The 22,347-nt window shown below is 47.0% G+C and overlaps 1 protein-coding gene across 1 annotated transcript in view; it reads left to right on the forward strand.

Moving 5' to 3' along the window:
• Positions 1 to 18,344, forward strand: part of RPS3A (ribosomal protein S3A) — a 33,698-nt gene extending 15,354 nt beyond the window's left edge. The window contains exons 3-6 of the mRNA XM_078676917.1: positions 3,305 to 3,492; positions 4,883 to 5,091; positions 15,380 to 15,489; positions 18,180 to 18,344. Coding sequence (XP_078533043.1) covers positions 3,305 to 3,492; positions 4,883 to 5,091; positions 15,380 to 15,489; positions 18,180 to 18,301 — 629 coding nt within the window. The 3' untranslated portion in view covers positions 18,302 to 18,344. The remainder of the gene's footprint in view (positions 1 to 3,304; positions 3,493 to 4,882; positions 5,092 to 15,379; positions 15,490 to 18,179) is intronic.
• Positions 18,345 to 22,347: the final 4,003 nt, after the last annotated feature.

Here is a 22,347-nt window from a genome sequence, read left to right on the forward strand (position 1 = left end):
CCACAGTGTTGAAGTCCCCCCCCCCCCCCCCCCCCCCCCCTCCCAGAACAAGATCTCCCTCCGGCAAATCCAACAGAAACCGCCCCAAGTCAGGAGGGAGGGCCACTGCATGCAGCGCCGGTGGAACATAGACCGAGACCATGTTCAGCGGCCTCCCTTCCCACTGACCATGCGCAGCTGCAAAACGTCCCTGTGTGTCTGTTTTTGTGGATCGGACAATGAACCCTGAGGAGCGGTGCATGAGGATGCCTGTGCCACGGGACCCCTTCGTGAATTCAGAATGGGCGATCATACTGTATCCCTTCCTATCCAAGGCTCGCGTAGTTGTGCCCGTTAAGTGTGTCTCTTGCAATAGGACCAAGGCCGCATTAAACCTCCTAATACTTTGCAAAACCAGTCCCTGCTTGATCCTGTCCCCTAAGCCCCGCACATTCCAGGTCATAACGCCCAATGGCGCTACCCGCTTCATTTCCTGACCCCCCCCCCCCCATCTCAGACCGTGTTGTGTGTGCCATCGGTGCTGTGCGTGGATGTAGTATTGTGTAGCCATGCCTGAGCTCGATTGTTGTACCTAAATCCTGCTATGTGGTGCAAACTAGCCATATACCTCTTATCCATACCAACATTGCAATACTCAAACGCAAAACCCCCCCTCTCCCAACGCCCCCCCTCCCTGCCCCCCTGCTTAGCGGACTCCGAACTGCCCGCCCCCCCAACTCAGCAGAGTGCCTGAACCCTCCCCAAAACATATTACTTGCGCGCTGGGGTGAAGGACCCTCCGTAGTCAGCGGCCTCTCCCCTCATTCACGGAGGCCCTCCGCCCAGTGTCCATGGCGGCACGCCCGGGCAGCGGTACAAGTGATTCCTAATTTCAGTTGGTTGAGATCATTCTTCTACCTCATCGTCCGCTTCCTGAATTCCGTGCAAAGGTGAGCGTTGACTTGTTTCTTCTCCTGACGTTTGGGAGCTTCGGTGAGCCTCTCCGTTTTTGTGTCCGGTCGGCCGGTTGGATCGACGCGGCCTCGCCGCTGTTCTCCATCCCTCCAGCCAATCCTGTGCCGATTCCGGAGTTTCGAAAAACCACGTTTTACTGTCCGCCACCACCCTGAGCTTGGCTGGAAAGAGCATTGAGTAAGGTAGGTCTCTGGCCCAGAGTTCTTTTTTCACCTCAAAAAAGGTCCTTCTCCTCCGTGCCACCTCCGCCGTATAGTCCGGAAAAAATGCCAGTGTGGAGTTGTGGATGCGAACCGGTGGAGACTTCCGCGCCGCCTGTAAGATCGCATCCCTGTCTCTAAAATTGAAGAGGCGCGCTATGACCGGCCGTGGGTTCGCTCCTTGCTTCGGGCGGCCTCCCGGTACCCTGTGCGCCCTCTCCACAGAGAAAAAGTCCGAGACCTTTCGGTCGCAGTTGTTGTTTAATCAGCTCCTCGACGTAGAGGTCCATGGCTCCCGTTCCCTCCGACTCCGGAACCCCAATAATACGGATGTTGTTCCGTCTGGAGCGTCCCTCCTGATCGTCCAGCTTATCACGTAGGTCCTTGTTCTCTTTCGCGATCCGCTCCATGTTGATTTGCAGCTCTGAAACATCTTCCACCAAAGATTTAGTGACAACTTCCATCGATTGCACTTTTTCAGATATTTTATGGAGATCCGCCCGCAGTAGTGTGATATCGGTCGATATCGTTCCCACCGTCATCTGCACCTGCGCCAGGGCCTTCATGACGTCGTCTATGGTCGCCTTCTTGCCCCCCGCCGATTCTACCGTCTTGCCCTGCAACGATTTCGCATCAGGCGAAGAGGAGGGGGCTCTGTCATAGGCATACCTTTCCAACCGGGCCTGTGCGGCTGCACCTTTCGACCCCTTCCCGGCCATCTCTGTAGTGACCTCCGGCCTGGTGGTCTGGGAACGGTCTTGGCGGACAGAATCCCCGCAGGCGTGCAGGCGAAAGGGAGATCACCCCCACGTAGATGACTCTGGGGTGGTGTGTGTCGTCCCAGCACAGTTACATTTCCGTCGAGCCAATGGTGGGTGATGCCGCCTCTAGAACAGGGCGACAAGAAACGGTGAGCCCTCCGGGGTATGCAGGTCAATTCACCCCCATCACTCAGAATCCACAACGCTGGGGGTAGACTCCGCAGGTCTAAGTGTGCCTCCGCATGTAGCGCTGCGACGCCACCATGTGCACTCACGCTATGCTGGGGGGTGCACCACAGCCCATGTAATGCCAAGCGCAGTGAGTCCTGAGAGCCAGTATAAAGGCACAGCTGCGCTCCCTCGGACCTAACGAGCCGCGGGGCCCCAGTATACCAGGTCCTGGTCCGAAGGGCAGCGCGCTGCGTTCATGCGTCAGAATTGTTCGGGCAGCAGCGCGAGTCGTTCCTCCCACGCGCCCCCACCCGGCAAGCCGTCTCTCCTCTGCCCCTCCTCTCTCCGGCGGGTCCACGTTCCGGTGTGCAGCCCTCGCGGGCCAGAGCAGTGTCCGGTCCACACCGCGGCTCGCTCTGCCCTCAGGTCCTCCGGGTCCCCGGGTCTCACCACCAACCTCCGGCAAGATGGCGCCCGCGACCCTCGCGGCGACCAGGACACCTCCGCCGTCACGATTCAGCCGGGTGGGCCAGGCGATCCCCTCAAGTGATCTCTTCTCGTCCGGCTGTGTCTCCGGCGGCAGCCCCGACTGGGAATACCTTGACTGTACGAGTCCTCGGACTCGAGCGGATACTTCCGGTGCAGCCTCTCCCGGATCGCCGCACTTCCTGTCCGCCCGCCGCCCCAGTCAACACCCCGGCTCTCGATCTCCGCAGCGGCCCAGCCGGTCGGTGCACCAACTTCACTTCTCGCCGTCGGATCAGGAATCCGCCGATCCCCGATTGTGCCGCCCGGTCCCGGGCTTCAGTACCTGTCCGTCTGTGACAGAACTGAGACGGATTAATAGCCGGATTATCAAAGAGGCCGCTTCAACTACGGAGCTTGCCCACTAAGCTGCCGCCATCGTCGGCTGCTGGCCACGCCCCCCAGTAAGAGCACATTTAACTGGGGCAGTCCTCCTGGGAGGATACAAAAGTCCAAAAGGAGGGATCACTAATCTAATTCACCAAACAAAAGCTGGCATTTTCAAAGGACCATAAAAGGAAACCAAGATTGGTAGAATAATGAAATGTTAGATGAGAGAACAAAACAAAGACTAATAATTTCTCCATTATTGACACTTGTAGCATTTATCACTTAGAAGTAATCTGTTTGGTTATTCAAGTGCATCCAGGATAGTTTGCCTATCTATATAAAAATGTTTACTTTTATTTACAGAAATTGCATCAGATGGTCTTAAAGGTCGTGTTTTTGAGGTGAGTCTCGCTGATCTCCAGAATGATGAAGTGGCCTTCCGGAAATTTAAACTAATCACAGAAGATGTCCAAGGCAAGAACTGCCTCACCAACTTCCACGGAATGGACCTCACCCGAGACAAAATGTGCTCCATGGTTAAAAAATGGCAGGTCAGTAAATGTCCTGCCAAGGTTGATTTTGATGCTAGGCTATTTTTTTAATACTTTGAGTTTGTTATAGGTGGCTTAGCATAAAAAAGCCTCCATGTGTATAGAGTCATAGTTGACATTAGTGCAATGTGGCTTGTTGAACATGTTTCTGGTCTGATGCAGGTGTATGTTTTGAACCTTTTCTTCTATAAAGCGGGAATCTGTTACTGTTTGATTTTTAAAGGAATGAATGTATGAGATTGAGTTGGGAAAGCATAATAGTTCATAGTCTGTCTCACAGTATAAAATAAATGTCCAGTTTGTATGGTATTGTTGAAGACCAAATGTGGTCGTGTGTCTTTTGTAGTGAAGGTCAGTCTTTGAGCCACATTTTGATATTCTTGGTTCCGATCTGTTGATAGTCAGTTCTTCACTCAAGAGGTCACTTTGGCTCTAAAGCAAGTGTAAATGTCCCAATTGCTTGTTTACAATGTCAACCGTGATAGGACAAGCCTTATGCTGTCATTTTGACTACAGTTCAATAAATGTTCTTTCGCATGCGTAAGATTAAGGTCCAGTTTCAGCCCCATAACTCCTTTACAAATTATCTCCTGCCTGCACTGAAATGAAATTGTCTCCTGTAAGCATTGTGAATAACTAATAATTTGCATTAATATGTTGCTATATATCTTGGATATAATGCATTCATTTTAAGATGACCTACATTTTTTGGATGTCACCTGGATGGTCAAATGGTGGTGTGAACACATTTACACAAAATTGTATGTGTCTTAAGAGCATACACCTCCTCCCCCCCCCCCCCCCCCCCATTTTTTTGTGATCAATCCTTGTTTTGATATGATATACAAGTTCTTCTCTTGCCCATTTCAGCCTATTAGTGAATTTATCATGCTGGAATAAATAAGACTATCTGCCAGTGTTAACCTACAAGCTGCCCTCTGAGTTGGGCAAGACACTGAGAATCATGACCTCTGGCAGATATCTAGTTGCTAACTATTGAACTTAATTTGCAACATCCCCATTTCAGTTGAAATTCAGCATGCCAGTGTTGTAAGGGAAGCTATTGTGGGTAACAACTGGGCAGTAAGGACAGATGAATTTGAATAGGTGAACACTAGATATATTCTGTTTTCTTGCAAGTTGGTAGCATCTGCTCCAACAGCTGTAAACCTATTTAACATATCAGCGTCCCTTGCTTGGTTAAAAAATACATATCTGCTGTAATGGGTTATTTGAAAAGCCCTTTCATTTGCCTGTATGCGCTAATCTCTAACTTATTAACTACTCAATAGTTACTGTGTTGAGTTTGTTATGCATGGTATTTATGTGTAATAGGGTTTTGTGACTCCCAAGTGTTGAGCAGAAAGTAAGCAACTTTTTTTTTATATAGACTATGATTGAGGCTCATATTGATGTGAAGACCACTGATGGCTACCTGCTCCGGCTCTTCTGTGTTGGTTTCACCAAGAAGCGTAATAATCAGATCCGCAAGACCTCTTATGCCCAGCATCAGCAGGTCCGTCAGATTCGAAAGAAAATGATGGAAATTATGACCCGTGAGGTGCAAACAAATGACCTGAAAGAAGTGGTCAACAAGCTGTAAGTCTTTAATTTTGTGTATTTTGCCTTTGGGCAGGATCTTTTGAACTGCTGTTTGATGTTTTTCAGTATTCTCGTGGGTTGATTCCTGGCCCATTAACCTTTTCCTTTTGTAACTTTTGCTAGTGGATAGGTTGATCATTCTAAGCAAAACAAATGATTGATTCAAGCCAAGGTCTTTTATTAGTATTGAGCTGAGGTTTTTGTCTAAAGGTTCCAGCACCATCTCATTTTCCTTGCTAGAGGGCTTGTGGCTTCCTTTTTAGGTCACGCCTAGTGTTGCTTTGCACGTGCGCAGCTCGCTCGGTGAGATTTATTGCAGATGAGGAGTTTTAGAAAAGGACTTAAAGCTATGCCCCTTATTTCCATTGGCTTGCGTCACCGTTTATGTTAAACGGTGACCTGCCATTGGAAATAAGGTTTCTAGGGTGCCTCTTTTTGGCTTTTTTGTCCGGCCCGTTTGGACTGGATCGCCTGCTTCACTGCTGTTATGAAGCAGTTTCTTATCGCAGAGGCATGTTATGTCAACAAGCCCTGCGATCCAGTCCGGATGGGCCAGACAAAAAAGGAGACATGGAGCCGCTTGTTGTTTTTGCATTGCGCTTTCACTTTAAAGTGAAAGCGCGATGCAAAAATAAACAGCGGCTGCCAGGCGAATACTTGTTTTGCCTGCTGCTGCTTGTGTCCATGCTGCTGCTTGTGTCCATCTTGCAAGCTTCAGGCACGTAGACTGGAAGAGGAGGTGGCTCCTGGTTTGGACAATGGCTTCTATGCCCAGACCGAACCAGTACAGCAGCAATGTCTCAGGAAGAGGTGCAGGGGACTCTCAGTGCCACCCGCAGTGCCAAGATTTCTCGGCCTAGAAATGCAGGCTCCACCACGATTTACACACCACCAGAGTATGTCTCCCTGTTTTTCACCCCACAGGCTCAGCTCCCTTCAGTCGCAGCATTCATTCTTGTGGGTGCTTTCCTTTAAAAATAGAGATTCTGATAATGGCAGTTTTTGCTCGTCAACACCACCGACAGAAAATAGGGGGAAAAAGTGAAGTGCATCTGAACTTGATCAGAGGTTTTTACTTGAATAAATATACTTGTGTATTACGCTGGTAAAATTGAATTCCCTGAACGTGGCTTGGAAAAAAGTAAACTGCCACCTCTTCCTAGCCAGGAGTGCAACTAGAATCCTTCATGGCCTCAAGCAGTTGGAAATTTACTCTGAAAATAGAAGCAAAATAATTCCGACTCATTTCCCTATAGCGTATCCTATTTCGCCCTAGTCCCGTCTCTCTTGTCCAGCCTGGGGCTGTTATGATGCAGCTGAAAGGCGTGTCGAGTATAATAAAACCTCTGACCCTTGCTTTGTGGTGTGGCTGCTCGCAGCTTATGTTGATCGCCGATATCGTCCCTGTGCTGCACTTCTGGGAGGGGGAGGGGGGGCGAGAGTCTTTGATATGTCCAAATATAGAAGCCGTGGCATTTTGGTGCTATTGTGAGCGTTCCCAAAGTGGCTCCTGCCATGAATGGCCGTCTGGGCCGGGACACCCTGTGTGTCACGAGGATGACTCTTGCAGTACACACCAGATGTGGCAGCATCTCTGGCACTCACCCCTGGACGCTGTAAATCTTCCAGCTGCGCCCTTTGTCCTCGCGGAGAGTCCAGGGTGGTACTTCCGCTACTTTCACTATCGGATGACAAGGGCTGACCTCAAGGGTGGTGTAAATGCTGCAGGTGCTGGTAAAGCAAGCAATAGAAATGAACATCCCAAAAACAAATGTTTTAGTGTTCTACCTCGTGCCAAAGGAAAACCAGGCAGACCCATTAAACTGTTGTGCGGAGTTCGACCCAAGGATCCCCTTCGACATTCCTCCATTCGACCCGTTACATGGGGATGTGTGCAGTTTTCTATCTTCCTATCACTGTCTGTTAGTCTGACTTAATCAGTCATAGGCCCGGTTGCCTGTCACCCATGAAATACTGTACAGAAACGTCTCCGATGTGCGTGCTGGTGGGGTGATTGGTGGCTATTTTGTCAACATGATACCTGCTCTGTGAATCTGGGTTTGAATGTCCCCTAGAAGTTCATAGCAGTAACAGCAAAAACAAGCATTGAAAATGCAATAGGGCTCGCCTTTTATTAAGTTGAGGTATTGTATAGCAAAGCAAATGGCTTTAATTTAATTGCATTTTTAATGCTTGTTGTTTTTCTGAAGTCTTGAAGGGGTTGTTTGGTGCTGAAGAGGTGATAGAAGGCACAATGGCTGTAATTTGGAGGCTGCTCATGGCAAATTAGGTGCCACTACCAGGCTAATGCTAGTTGATTTCTAGATTTTGGGATGGTATTGCGTGATGTGGTGGTTTTGAAGTCTTAATAATCACAACTTTTTAATAAAAGCATGCAAAGTGTTCTGTTGGTTAGGAAAAATTAAGTGTCTGGGAAATTGTATCCTATTCTTGTGGCAAACCACTTACTCTGCTGACCTCATTGCAACTTGCTTTTAACCTACCTGATACCTAGTCTAAGAATTTCATCTATTTGAAGACCTCGTGCTCCCACCCCAAAATGTTCTCATCCTGTGACTACCTTCCAGTAGTTCTTTCTACAAATGCTGTACACTTGCGCACCTTTAAAAAAAAAAAAAAAAAAAAAAAAAAAAAATCTTTGGAATTTTTGACATTTATTTCTTCCGATGCTCAGCGGCTGTTTATCATTCCATCGCAGCTTGTTTTGTGTAAACACATTTCCATGGTTTAATTCCTTTTATTGATTTTGAAAAGACAAGCATTACATTAGGTGCCACCTACATCCACTGGCTGGTGGGGAACATTAGTTTAAACTAGAGATAGTGAAAGAAAGAGAAGGGAGATCAGAGGGGTCAATCCTGATAATCTGTGCGTGGGATCATGGCGGGCTCACCTAGATCTAGCAAAGTCTATCTAGTGTTCTCCTTGGGGAGGGAGGGGTTAGTAAGGCGCAGCAGTCTAAGGTACTTCAGGCAGGTAAGCTCAGTAAACTCATTGGACAATAAATCTATAGTAGTACCCCATGTTTTATCAAATTTAGAAAGGGATTGGTTGAGACCCGCTGTAATCTTTTCCATTCCGATATCCTGTAAAGCCAATCCAGACGAGTGGGAATCTCCGCCGTCCCCCATCTACCCAAAATCGCCTGTTTGGCCGCCCCCAGTGCCAACGTAATGCTCTACCCCGGTTAGATTTTAGGGGTTACGACCGGTCATTCGGGAGTCCCAAGATAGTGTACGGGGAGAGTTTAGGCAGATCGATGTGATATATCATCTATATCCCCCAGAATAGTATATAATTCTGTATTTTCTTGCATGACCACAGGATATGATGGTGAGCGTGCCTTGTAGTCCACACTGCCTCCAACATTGCCCATTCCCGCCCTGCTTCCACTTTAGAATTCTCACCTGGGTGTTGTACCAATAATGTGCAAATTTTAAACACCTTTGTCTGCTATGCTGCACGATGAAACCCTGGCCCTGTGTATGATATTCTGCCACTCCTTGGTGGAGAACTCTTATTCCAATTCGGATTCCCACCTGCTCTGCACCTGGGATTTATTAGCCTGTTTGGTGTTTTTAAAAAGGCACTAATGTCAGACAACTGTTTATTTGACGTTCTGGTGACATACCACTATTCAAATTTTGTTAAAAAGTGGTCTGCGGGGGGTTGCATCTGTGGTTGGGTGACCCAGCTGCAAAGGGACAGATATTCCCAATATGCTGAGCGAGGAATCCCATATCCTTCTATGAGGCCTATGAAATGTTACCCCGTGTTCGTCAAGTCCCAATACGTTTACAGTTGGCCTCTTGCCAGTGGAGGTACCCCTCCACTGTGTAAGCTGTGGGGAGTTGGGGTTGCCAATCCAAGAAGTCAAAGGAGACACCTGGGGTAGAGAGGCCGTGAGGAACTTGTACCCGATCCCACACACCCAGGGTGGCTCTTAAAACTGGTGACACGCATGCCCACTGGGCTGGTGTTTCCTGGCAAGCCTGGGCACCTTCCAAATGTACATGCCTGCTATCAAACAATCCATAAAACACCAGTGCTTTTCCGACTCTTTAAGTTGTACCACTGTAGCATATATCTAAGTTGTGCAGCTTGGAAGTACTGCTCCAGGCATGGGACCCACAAGCCTCCGTCACCTTGCTTCAAATTGGTAAAATTACAGGCTAATCTTTCTTATCCCCCCACCTTCCCCAGACAAAGTTAACAAGATGTTGCATCTACGACAGCACATTGTACGGAGGTCTGAGCGGCAACGTCTGCATCACATAAAGGATACGTAGAAGGGTTGTCATTTCAACTGCCGCCAGTCTGCCCAGCCAGGATAAGAGGTGGTGTTTCCAGGTGGAGAGTTCTTTCCTTACTCCAGCCAGGAGAGCAGAGTAATTCACTTGGGCAGTCTTAACCTGGGTAGGGAACATTTGTAAACCCAGATGCTGGATACCGTCTGTGGCCCACTGAAACAGAAATTGTGCCTTTAGAGCCTGTTCTGCATGAGGGAGGGTCAGTCTTATTGCTTGGCTCTGATGCACGTTGACCTTGAAGCCTGATGCCTAACTGCAGAGGTCTAGCTCCTTTATGAGAGGGGGAATCGAGGTTGCTGGATGAGTCCGGAATAATATTACATTATTTGCATACGTGACTTTATGCTCTGTATCTCCCAAGCAGATCCCAGATACTCCTGGGTTCTGGCGGATTTTCTCTGCAAATGGCTCCATATACAGAGCAAAGAGCAGGGCGACAGAGGGCAACCCTGCCGCGTGCCCCTTTGAATTCTGTACGGTTGCGATGTTAACCCGAATATGCACCTGGGGGGCCTTATACAAGGTGCCCACCCATTGCATGAAATGGTCTCCCGCACCACATTTGCAGGGTCTCTGTTGCAAATACTGCCAGTGGACCCGGTCAAATGCCTTCTCAGCATCCATCAAGAGGAGTACCATGGGTGTCGGAGAGTGACACGTGGCCAAGTGACACATTCTTCGGGTACCGTCACTACAATTTAGTTAAGGGGTGCAGCTCGACTGGGTGGGGTCTATCAACCCCTACATGTGGGGTGCCAGGCGGGCTGCCAGGATAGTCGTGAAAATCTTATGATGTACATTCAATAATGATATGGGGGGGGGGCGCACACCCTTGGGTCTTTTCCAGGCTCAGGGATCACTACTACTTTAGCCATAGTCATCATTTGGGTCACCCTTCCGGAACCACTGAAGGAGTTGAATAAACGAACCAAGACCGGGGCCAAGTCTCCCGCGAAGACCTTGTAAAAATCTGACTAAAAGCCATCCTCCCCTGGGGCCTTCCCTGTAGTAAGGCCCGCTATGGCCTTAAGGACCTTCTCTAATCTAATATCCTCATCTAAGTTTGCTGCCTCTGAGGGGGGAAGTGGCGTCCCTGGGACCTCTGTCACATATTGTTGGGCCGCTTCTAAGGCTAGGTTGTCTGCACTGTATAGATCTGTGCAGAAGGATTTAAAACTGGCGGCTATGTCTGTCAGATCGTAGGGTTCGCCCTGCGTGCATCTATGTTCCTCTATACTTCTGGCTGCCGTCTGGGCCCTAAGCAGAGACTCCAAGAATTTCCCTGCTTTATTGCCGCCCGTGTAATAACGCTGCTTGGTTTGCAGGAGCGAATATTCTGCCCTTCAGCTCCTGTCTAGCCTCAGTGATTTGCAGTCTGATCTGGGCGGTGCCTGTCCTCTTATGAACCCCTCTGATTCCTTCACTTGGGATTCGAGGTATTCCCTATTCTTTCCTCTCTTTTGACACCTGCTGCTATTGCTATACAGATACGACTTAATGGCATCTCAAATTTCTTTAATATTTGCTTCATATTCGAGTAACTTGTGGTTCAGCCTCCATTGTCTGTGACCCTGGGGGTCCCCCCAGAGGACCAGTTCAAGCCGTATTGGGGCTTGGTCGGAGATTGCCGTGGTTCCTATCTCAACCGTCCTTGTGGCACTAGTAAGTCTCGAATGTTAAGAACCAATCGATACGGGCACATGTCTGGTGTGCCACTGGGAAGAATGTGTACTCCCTGGAGGTGGGGTTTTGGCCCTCCATATGTCTGGAAGGCCAAAGTCTAACAGTCTCTGCTTCATTGTGTCAGAGTGTCCCAGTGTGTCAGTGTCTTTGAATAGAGCTGTCCAGTTGTTCATCCGGGGCTATATTAAAATCCAACCCCCACCCCCCAAAACCAGGTCCTAGTCTTGGTAATCTAGAATCGTATTTAAAGTGTTGAGGAATGACTCCTGCCGTTCATTCGGGCTGTAGATGGAGACTATGGTATGTGTTGCCACCTATCTCCACCCTCATAACTAAGGCCCTACCCGGTACTTCCGTGTGCACCCACAACCTTACCTGGGGAAATGTGTGGCAAACCAGACCGCAACCCCCGCCTCGGGTCTTTGCTGGCCACCATCGGAGTCCTCCGTTAACAAGTTGGCTCCCAGTATCTTCTTAGCATCTCTCAAGGAACGGACCATGCTCAGTTCATAAGATAAGGGGTTTAAACTGTGCGGCCTGAGTTGGTAGAGGTCCTGGTATAACTCCACCTGAAGACCTCAAAGGCGATGGTGGCCTTATCTTTGGTTGCCTTCATAATGTGTTACGTTTGTCTGTACGAGTGGAGACATGTGAGAATGTCCTGGGGTTGGCTCTGAGTTGAAGACTGATGCCCAGCTCTCTGCGTGCGGTCGAGGGGGATAACTTCAATAGGGTGTGTGCGCCTAATAAAGGGTAGTACCCAATCATCCAGGTTACCACCATCCCCCTGCAGAGGAACACCCTTAAGGCGTATGTTGGATCTCCGAGAACGGTTCTCCAGATCCTCTAGTCTGTAATGCAGGTCCTCATTGCGGTCTCTAAGCTCCAGAAGCTCCCTGGTCTGCTCCGTAAGCTCCTCATCCCTGCGGTCACCTGCTTGCTCAGTCCGCTCTGTCCTTGATCTCCTGAAAGTCCGCCTTCGGCTGCTTGACATCTGTGGCCATCGTCTGGCATAGTGCTGTGAAGTCATCCCTAAGGGCCTCAAAGAGCTGCTTCATGAAGCCCCTTGTAGTGATTTCCATCGCTGGGTCCTGTGTAGGCTCTGTATCAGTCACTGCTGTCTGCCTGTGGGCCATGTGGGAGTCCGCCTTCTTCAAGCCTGTCTTCTGCTGCTGGTCTTTAATAGCGGAGTCTTTCTTAGAGTGGAGAGATGACATAGCTAGCGCCCAGTCGCACGGTTGGTAAGATGTGGAGCCAGGGATTTGACCACCTCTTCCACAGGGTAGGCGTCAGCAGAAGCTCTGGCCCACCGCCTCAACCGCTCTCAGGTCACTCCAAGGGACTCCCGCCAGTCCAGAGGAGTCCTGCTCCTGTATCAACAGCTTGTTCCGGCAACTAAAATGCCGCCAAGAGGGGCCCACCATGACAGGTGCTTGGCTGTGGCGGGGCGCACCAGCATGTGTTCCTGGGCTCCCACCTCAAACTAAGCTCTTTAAGGACGTATTCCCACCTATGGCAATCCAGGATCCCACAGGCCTGGCACCTGTGCCACTGCACCGCCTTAATCGGCGTCGGGAGGGCTGTTTCTTCACGTCTGGGGGACGCTGCTCTTGTATTGATGCCTCAGCTGGTAGGCCTCACGCGCGCTGGCTAGCCGCCTTTACCTCTTCTTGGACATCGGGGATGTAGGGACGATTCTCTGCTCCTCGGTCTTTGGAGCACCCTGCCCGATAGGGGCAGTCTCCGCCTCGTTTGGTGCTCCAGTCCCAGCTGTAGTCCGGGAGGCCCAGTCACCAACTCCGCCACTCTGCAGGGCCCAGTGAGCCCTCCCCGGGAGGAGCACTGCTCCGATGATGACTCGGCAGCCCGCCAGTCGTGGTGGTGTCTAGCCGGTCCACGCCTCTGCGCTACTTTACACCCTCCCACGCCGTCAGCAGTCTCCTTGGAGTCGCTGGCCTGATCAGGCCTCAATGCTGGACCAGCGGAATCGTATTTGCGACGAGCATCCTCTGCCTCAGAGGGCACCAGGACAACTGCACCCCGCGACCAGCCTCCGGTGGCCCCACACGCAGCAGGAAGCTCTGTTTATCAGCCATGGCAAGCTGAGCGCCTGAAGCTCGATGCTGCTCCGCTGCCATCTTGGCCACACCCCGTAAACATTTTAGACTGTTCGTCACTCTTGCACCATGTGTTAAATTGGTTTTGCAGATAGAAATTATATTGACACACATACTATTGTCAATAGGTTGAGATCATACCTAAATGAAGGTACTTGATTGTTTATTTTGTTTGTCTTGTGTATTGACTTGATGCTGCTTGTGTTTTCATTCACTTTACCTCCAAACCGCACATATATATATTTTAATGACTTCTTGTTGGGATGCTTTTGCCTTAAAATATCTGATCTTGGTTCCGTTTTGGGGTTTATGGATCGCCCACTTTATTCTGTGTACTATTAATAGGAGGGCGGTGGCAGCCTTTTTACTTTTCAAAATTTGATGTGCTTAACTCCCTGGAGCAAAGCCCCAGTGCAGCATCATGCACAGACTTTTTTTTACTTGTGCATGGGGCCTCTTCTTCCCCTCTCCATTATGCCCAACAGCACCTTCCCGATGGGTACTGCAGTGTCGGTAAAGGGGACCAGTAGGCAGGCTAGAGACTGAAGGAGCGATGTAGGTGGAATGGACTTCCCCAGTCATTAATAGGTCACTGGACAGAAAAGTAATGTGTTCCAGTATTGAGTTATCTGGTCTTGCAGGGCCGCAGAGAGGGGGGGGGGGGTCTGATTAAGTCTAGGTGGTGAACTCCTTACTCCTGAGTTTGCTGGACTCTTCGTTACGTAAAACTCCACTCCGCTGGGTTTTTTTCCCTCTGGAAATCCACCACCCTGCGATATTTTTCGTCGTTCGCAGTCAGTTCGTGAGCGTAGAAAATCAACCTCCCGGGGAGGTTTCTCAAAGGCGGTGGTCAGATTTTTCATTCGGAGTGATCGCTATGCTCGCGACCACTCGCGTTGAGAAACTGTCTGCTCGCGTTTAGAAAGCTGCCACTCGAGTAAAAAATCTACTCGAGCGGCAGAAGAGCAGTGCCCGCTTGCGCTGTGCATGGTGCACAGCAAAACCAAACGGGATGATGGACGGAGTGTTGAACAATGCAAGCACTCACCCCAGTCAACTGATCTGGGTTTAATCCATCATTCTTTAGCTCACTCCGCCACCCCAGTTCAGACATGGCCATATGCAAATCAGTCTGACCCTGTGCCTCGTGGGAACAGTCCGCCTGAACTGCCAAGCCATGTCTTCCCTGGACTGGAAACAAGCATCCGGGTGCACAGTGCAAACAAGCACCTGGCACTGAAGATCACTGTGAACAGCATTAATCCAACTCGCTCCACTGCTTGCGTAGCGCAGCAGTTTTTTTGCACTTCGCCGAGAACTCTGAACTCCGCTCAGGCTTAGTTTCGAGTCTAGAGTGCTCCCAAAGTGTTTCTATGGCCCATAGTCATTACTCCAAATGATGAAGCGCTCTGGAAGTAGCTCTCCACGCTGTTACTGGACTAGAAAGCATATTTCTCAGCTGCTTGTAGTGTGCTAAAATGACTACTAAGAAGACTACATTTTATTTCAAGATTGTCTGCTAGTCCTTTAACCCCTTGGCTGCGGCGGCAATTCCGCTGCAGCGCTAGGGGGGGAGGGGGCTGCGCGGCGCTCATATGCTGGTGACGGAACCGCTCTGTCACGAGCCTCGGGTGGGCTGTGCTTGTGACGGAGCGGTTCTGTCACGGCCCTGCCCGCTCAATAGAACGCGACGCGCAGGCGCGCCGAGCGGGCTGCGACGGAACCGCTCAGTCACCAGCACAGCCCACCCGAGACTCGTGACTGAGTGGTTCCGTCACTAGCATGGGAGGGGTTAATTCATTTTGAGCAGACATCATGTACATGAAAGTGATAGTCTGTGTGAGTGGAGCCATCCCGGCATTCGGAGATCTCAATCCCCCACATGCAGTACACAGAAATGCCAAGCTACCACCACAAACTCCAATGCCCATCCTCACGTAGCTTTATCTTGAACCAGATTGTTCCACGCTATCGGGTTACCAGAATAGACCCTTACCTACCAGCTTGTCATTGGTCAAAACTACCTTCAGATGTTCCTAGGTTTAATCTTGGTTTTTTCTTCTCTCCAGTATTGGGTCATAGCTTGTTATATATCTCGTTGTGATTACTGCAGGTTATATGTATGTTATGGTAACACATGAAGTTATATTTCAGGATCCCAGACAGTGTTGGCAAAGACATTGAGAAGGCTTGTCAGTCCATCTACCCTCTCCATGATGTGTATGTACGCAAGGTCAAGATGCTGAAAAAGCCAAAGTTCGAATGTAAGTTTTAATATGTTCCAGGAAACTGAATATAAAAATCTGCTTGTGCCGTAAGTTCACTGCTGCACTCACTATTCTATTTTAGATGTGTAACCAAGTTTGCAATGTTTTGTAGCCCTGAATTCATAGCAGCATGTTTAATGTAGTCCTATCAAATAATGGTAAATTATTTTTCTGTTCTGTACTTTTTTTAGCTAGTCTAGTTTTCAACATAACCACAACGGGGTGCCAGCTTTACTACTTTTTTTAGGGCCCGATGTATCAATCCAAATCATAGGATTTACAGCAGCAGAACGGCTTTTAGATAAATACTAAGCCCATTGTGCAAGTACTAAAAAAAAGTGTTTAAAGGGTGACACTGCTGATTCCCTTTATGCAACCCAGGCTGCTTAATAGGTTTCTCGTTTGGGAATGCAAACACATGAATGGTGGGTGGTCTGCTGTTCCTTGAAGTCGGCCATACTTTTTCTTGTAAATAGTCCTAGGTTGTTGCAAATAGTGAGATGCCTAATTATTAATAATTCGAAAGATGGCTTTGTGAACACCACCCGTTGCAAAGCTGGAGAGTTTGCGCTGTACTCTGTATAGGCAGCAGTGTAAAATTAGACTGGTGGCAAAAGGGTTGGTGCACTATTTGTGGCAAGTCTTTACTTCAGGTCCTTGGTGCCTTTGTTGCGTTGTCAACTTTAAGATGGAATTTTTAATGCCTTCTGTTTATTACCGCTGTAAATAATATAAGAATATTACTCAATTAGTATGGAAGAGTCTACTTGGGGTTCAAACTTTAGGCCTTAAGATAACCATAGATGTCTGCATGAAGTCTTGAATCGGCTGTACGTTAAGCTTAGCGCTCTTAATGTTTTGGTTTGTTTTAGTAATCCATTTGTTGGAAGCAAAACGACCAAATAACTGTCCCCTTAGGTTAGCCTGCAGTAAACCTGCATGTGGATGTTTCTTTCCTGGGGAGAGTAGTGGGTGCATCTGTGATTCAGGAAAAAGTGTGTTTCTGATCTAGCTTGTTTCTTTGCATCACTGATCTCCATGATACTGCCCCTGTGTGTGTGCACCAGGAAGTTGTTGATGTAGTATTTGCAACGGATCTATATCCTTTTGGAAATGTAACACTCCTCTGCACCTAATTCTTCAAGGGAGATCTTACTAGTGATGTCATCCCATCATTTTCTGCGATCTACCTCTTGTATATCCTGACCTATATCTTACAATTACCAAGACGGTTTCGACATGTTTGGTCTCCCAAACTATTTTTGGTGACCTTTCAAGGCTTTACTTGTTCTATGCTGGAGAATCTTCTGTGCCCCGTGTTCTCTAAATTACAAATCTTCGAGCACTCTCATATCAACACACTGATCTTTGTAACCTCTGCGGATAAAGCTAAAGGGCATTGCAACTGCTGTACATTGTCACTAGCAACGCACTTTGGCACCCCTTTGCAATTAGAATGCCTTGGGATTGAGTGCATTACTCTGTATTGATTGTACCATATCTATGCTTCCCATCAATCCCCTTGTATAGAAAGAAAAGTATCAATCTCTGCTACACCTATATGTTATGTATATTAATATGCTGCTCAATTATCTTGACCTGTTTTCCTGATCACTCATTTTAAGATTTCCAATAAGTTGCTCTGGTAGGACCTTTTTCCCTTATGAAAGCAATGCTTTTTATCCTGAAATCATAATCTGCAAGCCACTGACAATTGTGTGTTTTACCGTCCCTGGCAGTCTGCTTCACTTTGTGTCAAGAAGCTTGGATAGTCATTACGATGTACATTAAATTAACTAAATTGAGTGCAGCTAAAAGTAGGCTAGTGGGGATAGGCAGAAAAACAGGGTTCGACGTGAACGACAAGCCACATTTTTTGGAGTTTGAGTCTTCATTTAGATGGTTAGTTTACAATCTGTAAAGATTAAGTGCTTTACCGCGCATCAGACAATGCAGTGGCTCATATTAGATATCATAGCCCAGTTTTATCTCGTTGCCTCCAGAGGTCTGTGCAGCAAGACCTCTATTCATGAGCTTTGCGTGCGTCTACTCATAATAAGCGCACTAACTTAAATGGGATGCCTCTAAGTTTCTCACTTAATGCTGACGATATGTGTATTCCCCAGTCCTATCTCGAAGATTTCGACTTTTTGATGTAAGATGCTTTGAAGTTCTGTTCAGACTTAAAGTGCTGAGGGCGATAGTGCTATAAACCTACAGGTAGCGTCGAACAGGTTCAGCTCTGCCTCATTATACATGAGCTACCACTCCATCCACTAGCCCTCTGCCCTGTAGCCTCCTAATAAAACTGGCAAATAAGCTTGAGTCTGTAAACGATTTCCAGGGCAGGGTATTAATGATTGTTTAAGGCTAGCATCATCAAAAGGAGTTGGTGGACTTATTGTGGAGGAGTGGTCTGTATGCTTGAGACATGGATGTTTAACATAAATGAATTTTAAGTAACCACAAGGGCTTTCCAATCCTAATGTTCACATGTATAGCTCACTGAAATAACCTCTTTGCTCGTGTCATCACAGAAAAGGATGGCCTTACTTAAAGGATGCTGGTTCTAGCAGGTTTCCCATTTTTCAGCTTGATTTTGAGCTAATGTCTCATTTCTACCTGTAGTTGATTGTGGTGTGTTTTTTCTTATTGTCGTAATGCATGGTTCTTCTTTACCCTTTTAGTGGGAAAATTGATGGAGCTGCATGGTGAAGGAGGTGCCACCGGGAAACCTGCTGGTGATGAAACTGGTGCAAAAGTGGAACGGGCTGATGGCTATGAGCCGCCAGTGCAAGAATCAGTCTAAAGATTTCAAATATCTGTAAAATAAATACAAAATTTATGTAAAAGTGTTGTCCAATCATTTTTAAATGTCAGGTTTCGTGTATGTAGTTTACTGTAAGCAATAAGGCAGTACTTTCTTATCTTGCAGTCGTCATTGCAAACATATTGCAGTAATTTGTTATGAAATTACTTTCATTTTAGTTAGTGAATGAAATGCTTTTATACATGATATCGCTTCTGTTCACATTTCCAATACTACAAAGTACTTTTCTAATTAATAAACTAACCAAAACTAGGTTCAGGATAATAGATCTTGCCTGCATGTCTAAGTCAGGTTTCATAGAATTCTACCATACACATGGGGAAGATGAGACCACCACATAACTACTCCCGATAAAACATATTCAAATTTGTCGTTAATAGATTTCATCCAGATGCACTCCATATAAATTGCCTCGATTGTTTATTCAAAGTTTTATATAGCGCGAACAAGATCTTTAGATATCAGAGCGCTTCACAGAAACATGAGGGTGACTAAACATATTATTGGGTACAGTATAGTAAACGATAGCATAATCGGATAGCAGTCATGTGCTGATAAGATACCAGTAAACAATCAGACAATAATATAAGGCGGTGCAGAGTCTTTGATCCAGCTACAATAGAGATCAGGAGATACCAATAAACACTCAAAATAGACCATAATATAAGACGGTGCAGAGTCTTTGATCCAACTCCAAAAGAGATCAGGAGAGCTCAGGCTATAAGGATATCTATATCACTTCCTTAGAGTTACAGAGAACAAGGGGTAGGGGCAGCAAGGGGGAGATTCAACAAACTACTGTGCACAGTGTAGTAATAGGTAGTGAGTGAGTAGCATAATAGGATCACAGTCATGTATGAATATGAAGTCATTGGACCATCAAGTAACCAAAGTTACAAAAGCGGTGCAAAGTCTCTGATCAACATCAATAAAGTTCAGGTGAACTTGGCCATGAGGATGGCTTTCACTTCTTTTTTTGAAGAATTCAGTGGAGGAGATAAGCCTTGTTTCAGGAGGGAGTGCATTCCAGATCCTGGGTGCCATTCCTGAGAAGGAGCGTTTGTAAGTTTTTTCCTTACGAAATCTGCGAGGTTTCTGGAGCAGACTTTGTACTTCTATTGGATCTCAAGCCTCCTGATATAGACAACTTTTGAGTGAGGTAGTTGGGTGCCTTGTGGTGTATGGCCGAGTGTGTCATAACTGCAATTTTCAGCTGTATTCTGGCTTCAAAGGGAAGCCATTTCAGGGATTTCAAGTCAGGGGTTATATGAGTGTTTTCTTGAGCCAGTAATGAGTCTCGCGGCAGCATTCAGGGAGGCTCTTAGGGGTGCGGTTGTTGCTAGAGGGAATCCGCTGAGGGCCACAATTCCATAGTCTATGCGGGGGATGACTAGGGCTTGTACAGTAGTTAGGAAATCTTTGACTGGGAGGAAGGGTTTAAGTTTCCTTTAAAGTGTTGATTTGGAAATTAGCTCCTTTCGTTGCTTTGCTAATGTGCTGTTGCATATTGAGCTTTGCGTCAAGTGTGATACCTAAGGATTTCGCAGAGTCCACGATGGTGGGTCGGACATTGAGTGCTGTTAGGTGATTGAGCCAGATTTGGGTGGTGGTAATTTTCGCAGGAGGTGATATCAGGAGGAACTCAGTTTTCAGAGCATTTAGTTTGAGGTGATTGTCGGCCAACCACGATTGGGTGTTTCTAAGTGTGTAGTTCAGAAGTTTGATATCTTCCGGGGATTGTACCTTTAGGTAAAGTTGAGTGTCATCGGCATACATATGGAAGTGTACATTGGATGCTTGGAGCAAGGTGGCGAGTGGTTCCATGACGAGGTTGAACAGCGTGGGTGAGAGGGAAGATCCTTGTGGGACGCCTAAATCTACTGGCACAGGTGAGGACCGCACATTGTTGATCTTGATCTTCTGAGACCGGTCGTGTAGGAAGGAAGTGAACCACTTGAGCACAGTCCCGGATAAACCCATTCTAGTATTTAGGAGCTCCAATAGGTTCTCATGTTTGACCGTGTCAAATGCTGAGGAGAGGTCCAGGAGGATGAGGAGGCAGGAATCATTGCGATCAAGGATTTGGAAGGCCTCATCAATTATGTTTGTCATGGCCGTTTCCGTGCTGTTTCGCTCGGAAGCCTGATTGATGAGGGTTGAGGAGGTCGAACTGGTCAATGTGTTTTGTTAGTTGGAGTTGCACAAATTTTTCCAGCAGTTTGGCCAGAGTGGGGATATTGGTGATAGGGCGGTAATTGTTTAAGTCCGCCGGGTCAGCTGTAGGTTTCTTGAGTATGGGCGTGACTTGCCCTACCTTGAGGGAGTCTGGGATGAGACCTTGTTGAAGGGAGCTGTTAATGATTTTAGTCCAGAGTGGGAGGAGTACGGAGGTGAAGTGTTTTACCGCATTAGCAGGTAGGGGGTCTGTGAGGTGCCGAGCAGTTTGTGTATTGCTTCTTCAGAGTAGGCGTCGAAGGACGTCCAAGATGCGTTATTTTTAGGTTGGGTGTTGGACATTTTGATGTGGCTAGGGTATCGGCTTACATCATTAAGGAGGTCACATCTTATGTTGTCGGTCTTTAGCTTAAAGAAAGCAGAAAAGTCTTCAGTGTTGGATGTAGTTTGTTGTGTCGTTTGATAGTAAGGGTTGCGTCTTGGTTTGAGTTTTGACTAGTTCGAACAGTTTTCTTGGTCTGTTTTTTGCTTGGTCCAGCTGGAGGCTGAAGAAGTCAGATTTCGCACGCTTTATTTTCCTAAAGTAGGCATTTCTCTTGTTCTGCGTTTTGCGGTGCAGTGATGAGGGGTCAGATCTCCATGTGCGCTCTGCCATTCGCATAGCACGCCTGTCTTCATTGAATTCATTCTTATTTGTTTTTACTGTATAGTGAAAAAATCAACTCTGCAGCCCAGTACGTGATGGCTGCCAGCATTTTAGCCACTGGGGATTTACAGTAAAAACCTGCATATGAAATTTAGCTATACTAGGTGCTCAAATGAATTTACCTTACCCTGTGAGTTGTAAAGTAATGAAGGGTACGTTATTTTGGATTCAGTTGGTTTCAGAGAGGCCTAGTCTAGATGTATTTTGAAAGATCCAATATATTCTGCTGAAGTAAGTTTAGACTTTTGAAAGTTTCCTTTGTACATTGGATTTTAAAGCATTGCACCTCTGTACTGGTTTCTACTGATCAGGTTAACCTGAATTTTCTCAGACGTGTCCATTCGCTCCTGACATTGGGGGAGCGGTGAATAAAGAATCACAAATGGGCAAGAACACTGCTAACCAAATCAGTTGCAATTATTTCTATTAGCTTTTGCAAGCGCAACATTTATTTTGCTAAAATGTACATTTTAGTATACTGTTTATTCAGTAGTGAGCATAGTTTGTCTTGGCGTTTCCACTGGAATCGGAGAAATCCTAAAGAACTATTGTTTCATGACCAGATATCCTTAATTTGCCATTCTGCAGAAATGCAACATAGTGTTTAGAGTTCTGCAGTTCTGGACTCCACCATGTATATCTTTATTTGCAAAAAAGGTTCAGTCCAATCCTTTAAAGAATGCTGATGCAATTTACAGTTAGATATATTCACAAAGCAGGGAACTATTCTCATTGAAGATATTTGGTATTAATTGACCTTTTTATTTCATCTACACGATTTGCGCTGAAAACCAATCTGCTTGGTGCATGTTTGGTGAAACAAGTTTGAGGGGTCTCTTTTTTCCTGTCCTTAAATGTTTCAGTTACGATTTCAGCATGGGGACCTGCGATAAAATTTACAGTATTTTTTTTAGCACCCCCCCTTGGCAGCATTCATTTTCTCTAAAGTTAATGTGTAAAACTTTCCAAGATGACAAACTTTCTCTGGAAAAGTATTCGAATTGATCATGTTACCAAACTTGACTACACTCGTCCCCAAATAATGTGCCTTACCTCACTCATTTTCCCAGACTCCAATAATTATCTGAAAGCAATTCATTGAAATTGCCCATCTGCTTTTATTCTTCTAAAAGCTAATATTGAC

This window comes from Lissotriton helveticus, chromosome 2_1, assembly GCF_964261635.1.
Source record: "Lissotriton helveticus chromosome 2_1, aLisHel1.1, whole genome shotgun sequence".
Classification (NCBI taxonomy): domain Eukaryota; kingdom Metazoa; phylum Chordata; class Amphibia; order Caudata; family Salamandridae; genus Lissotriton; species Lissotriton helveticus.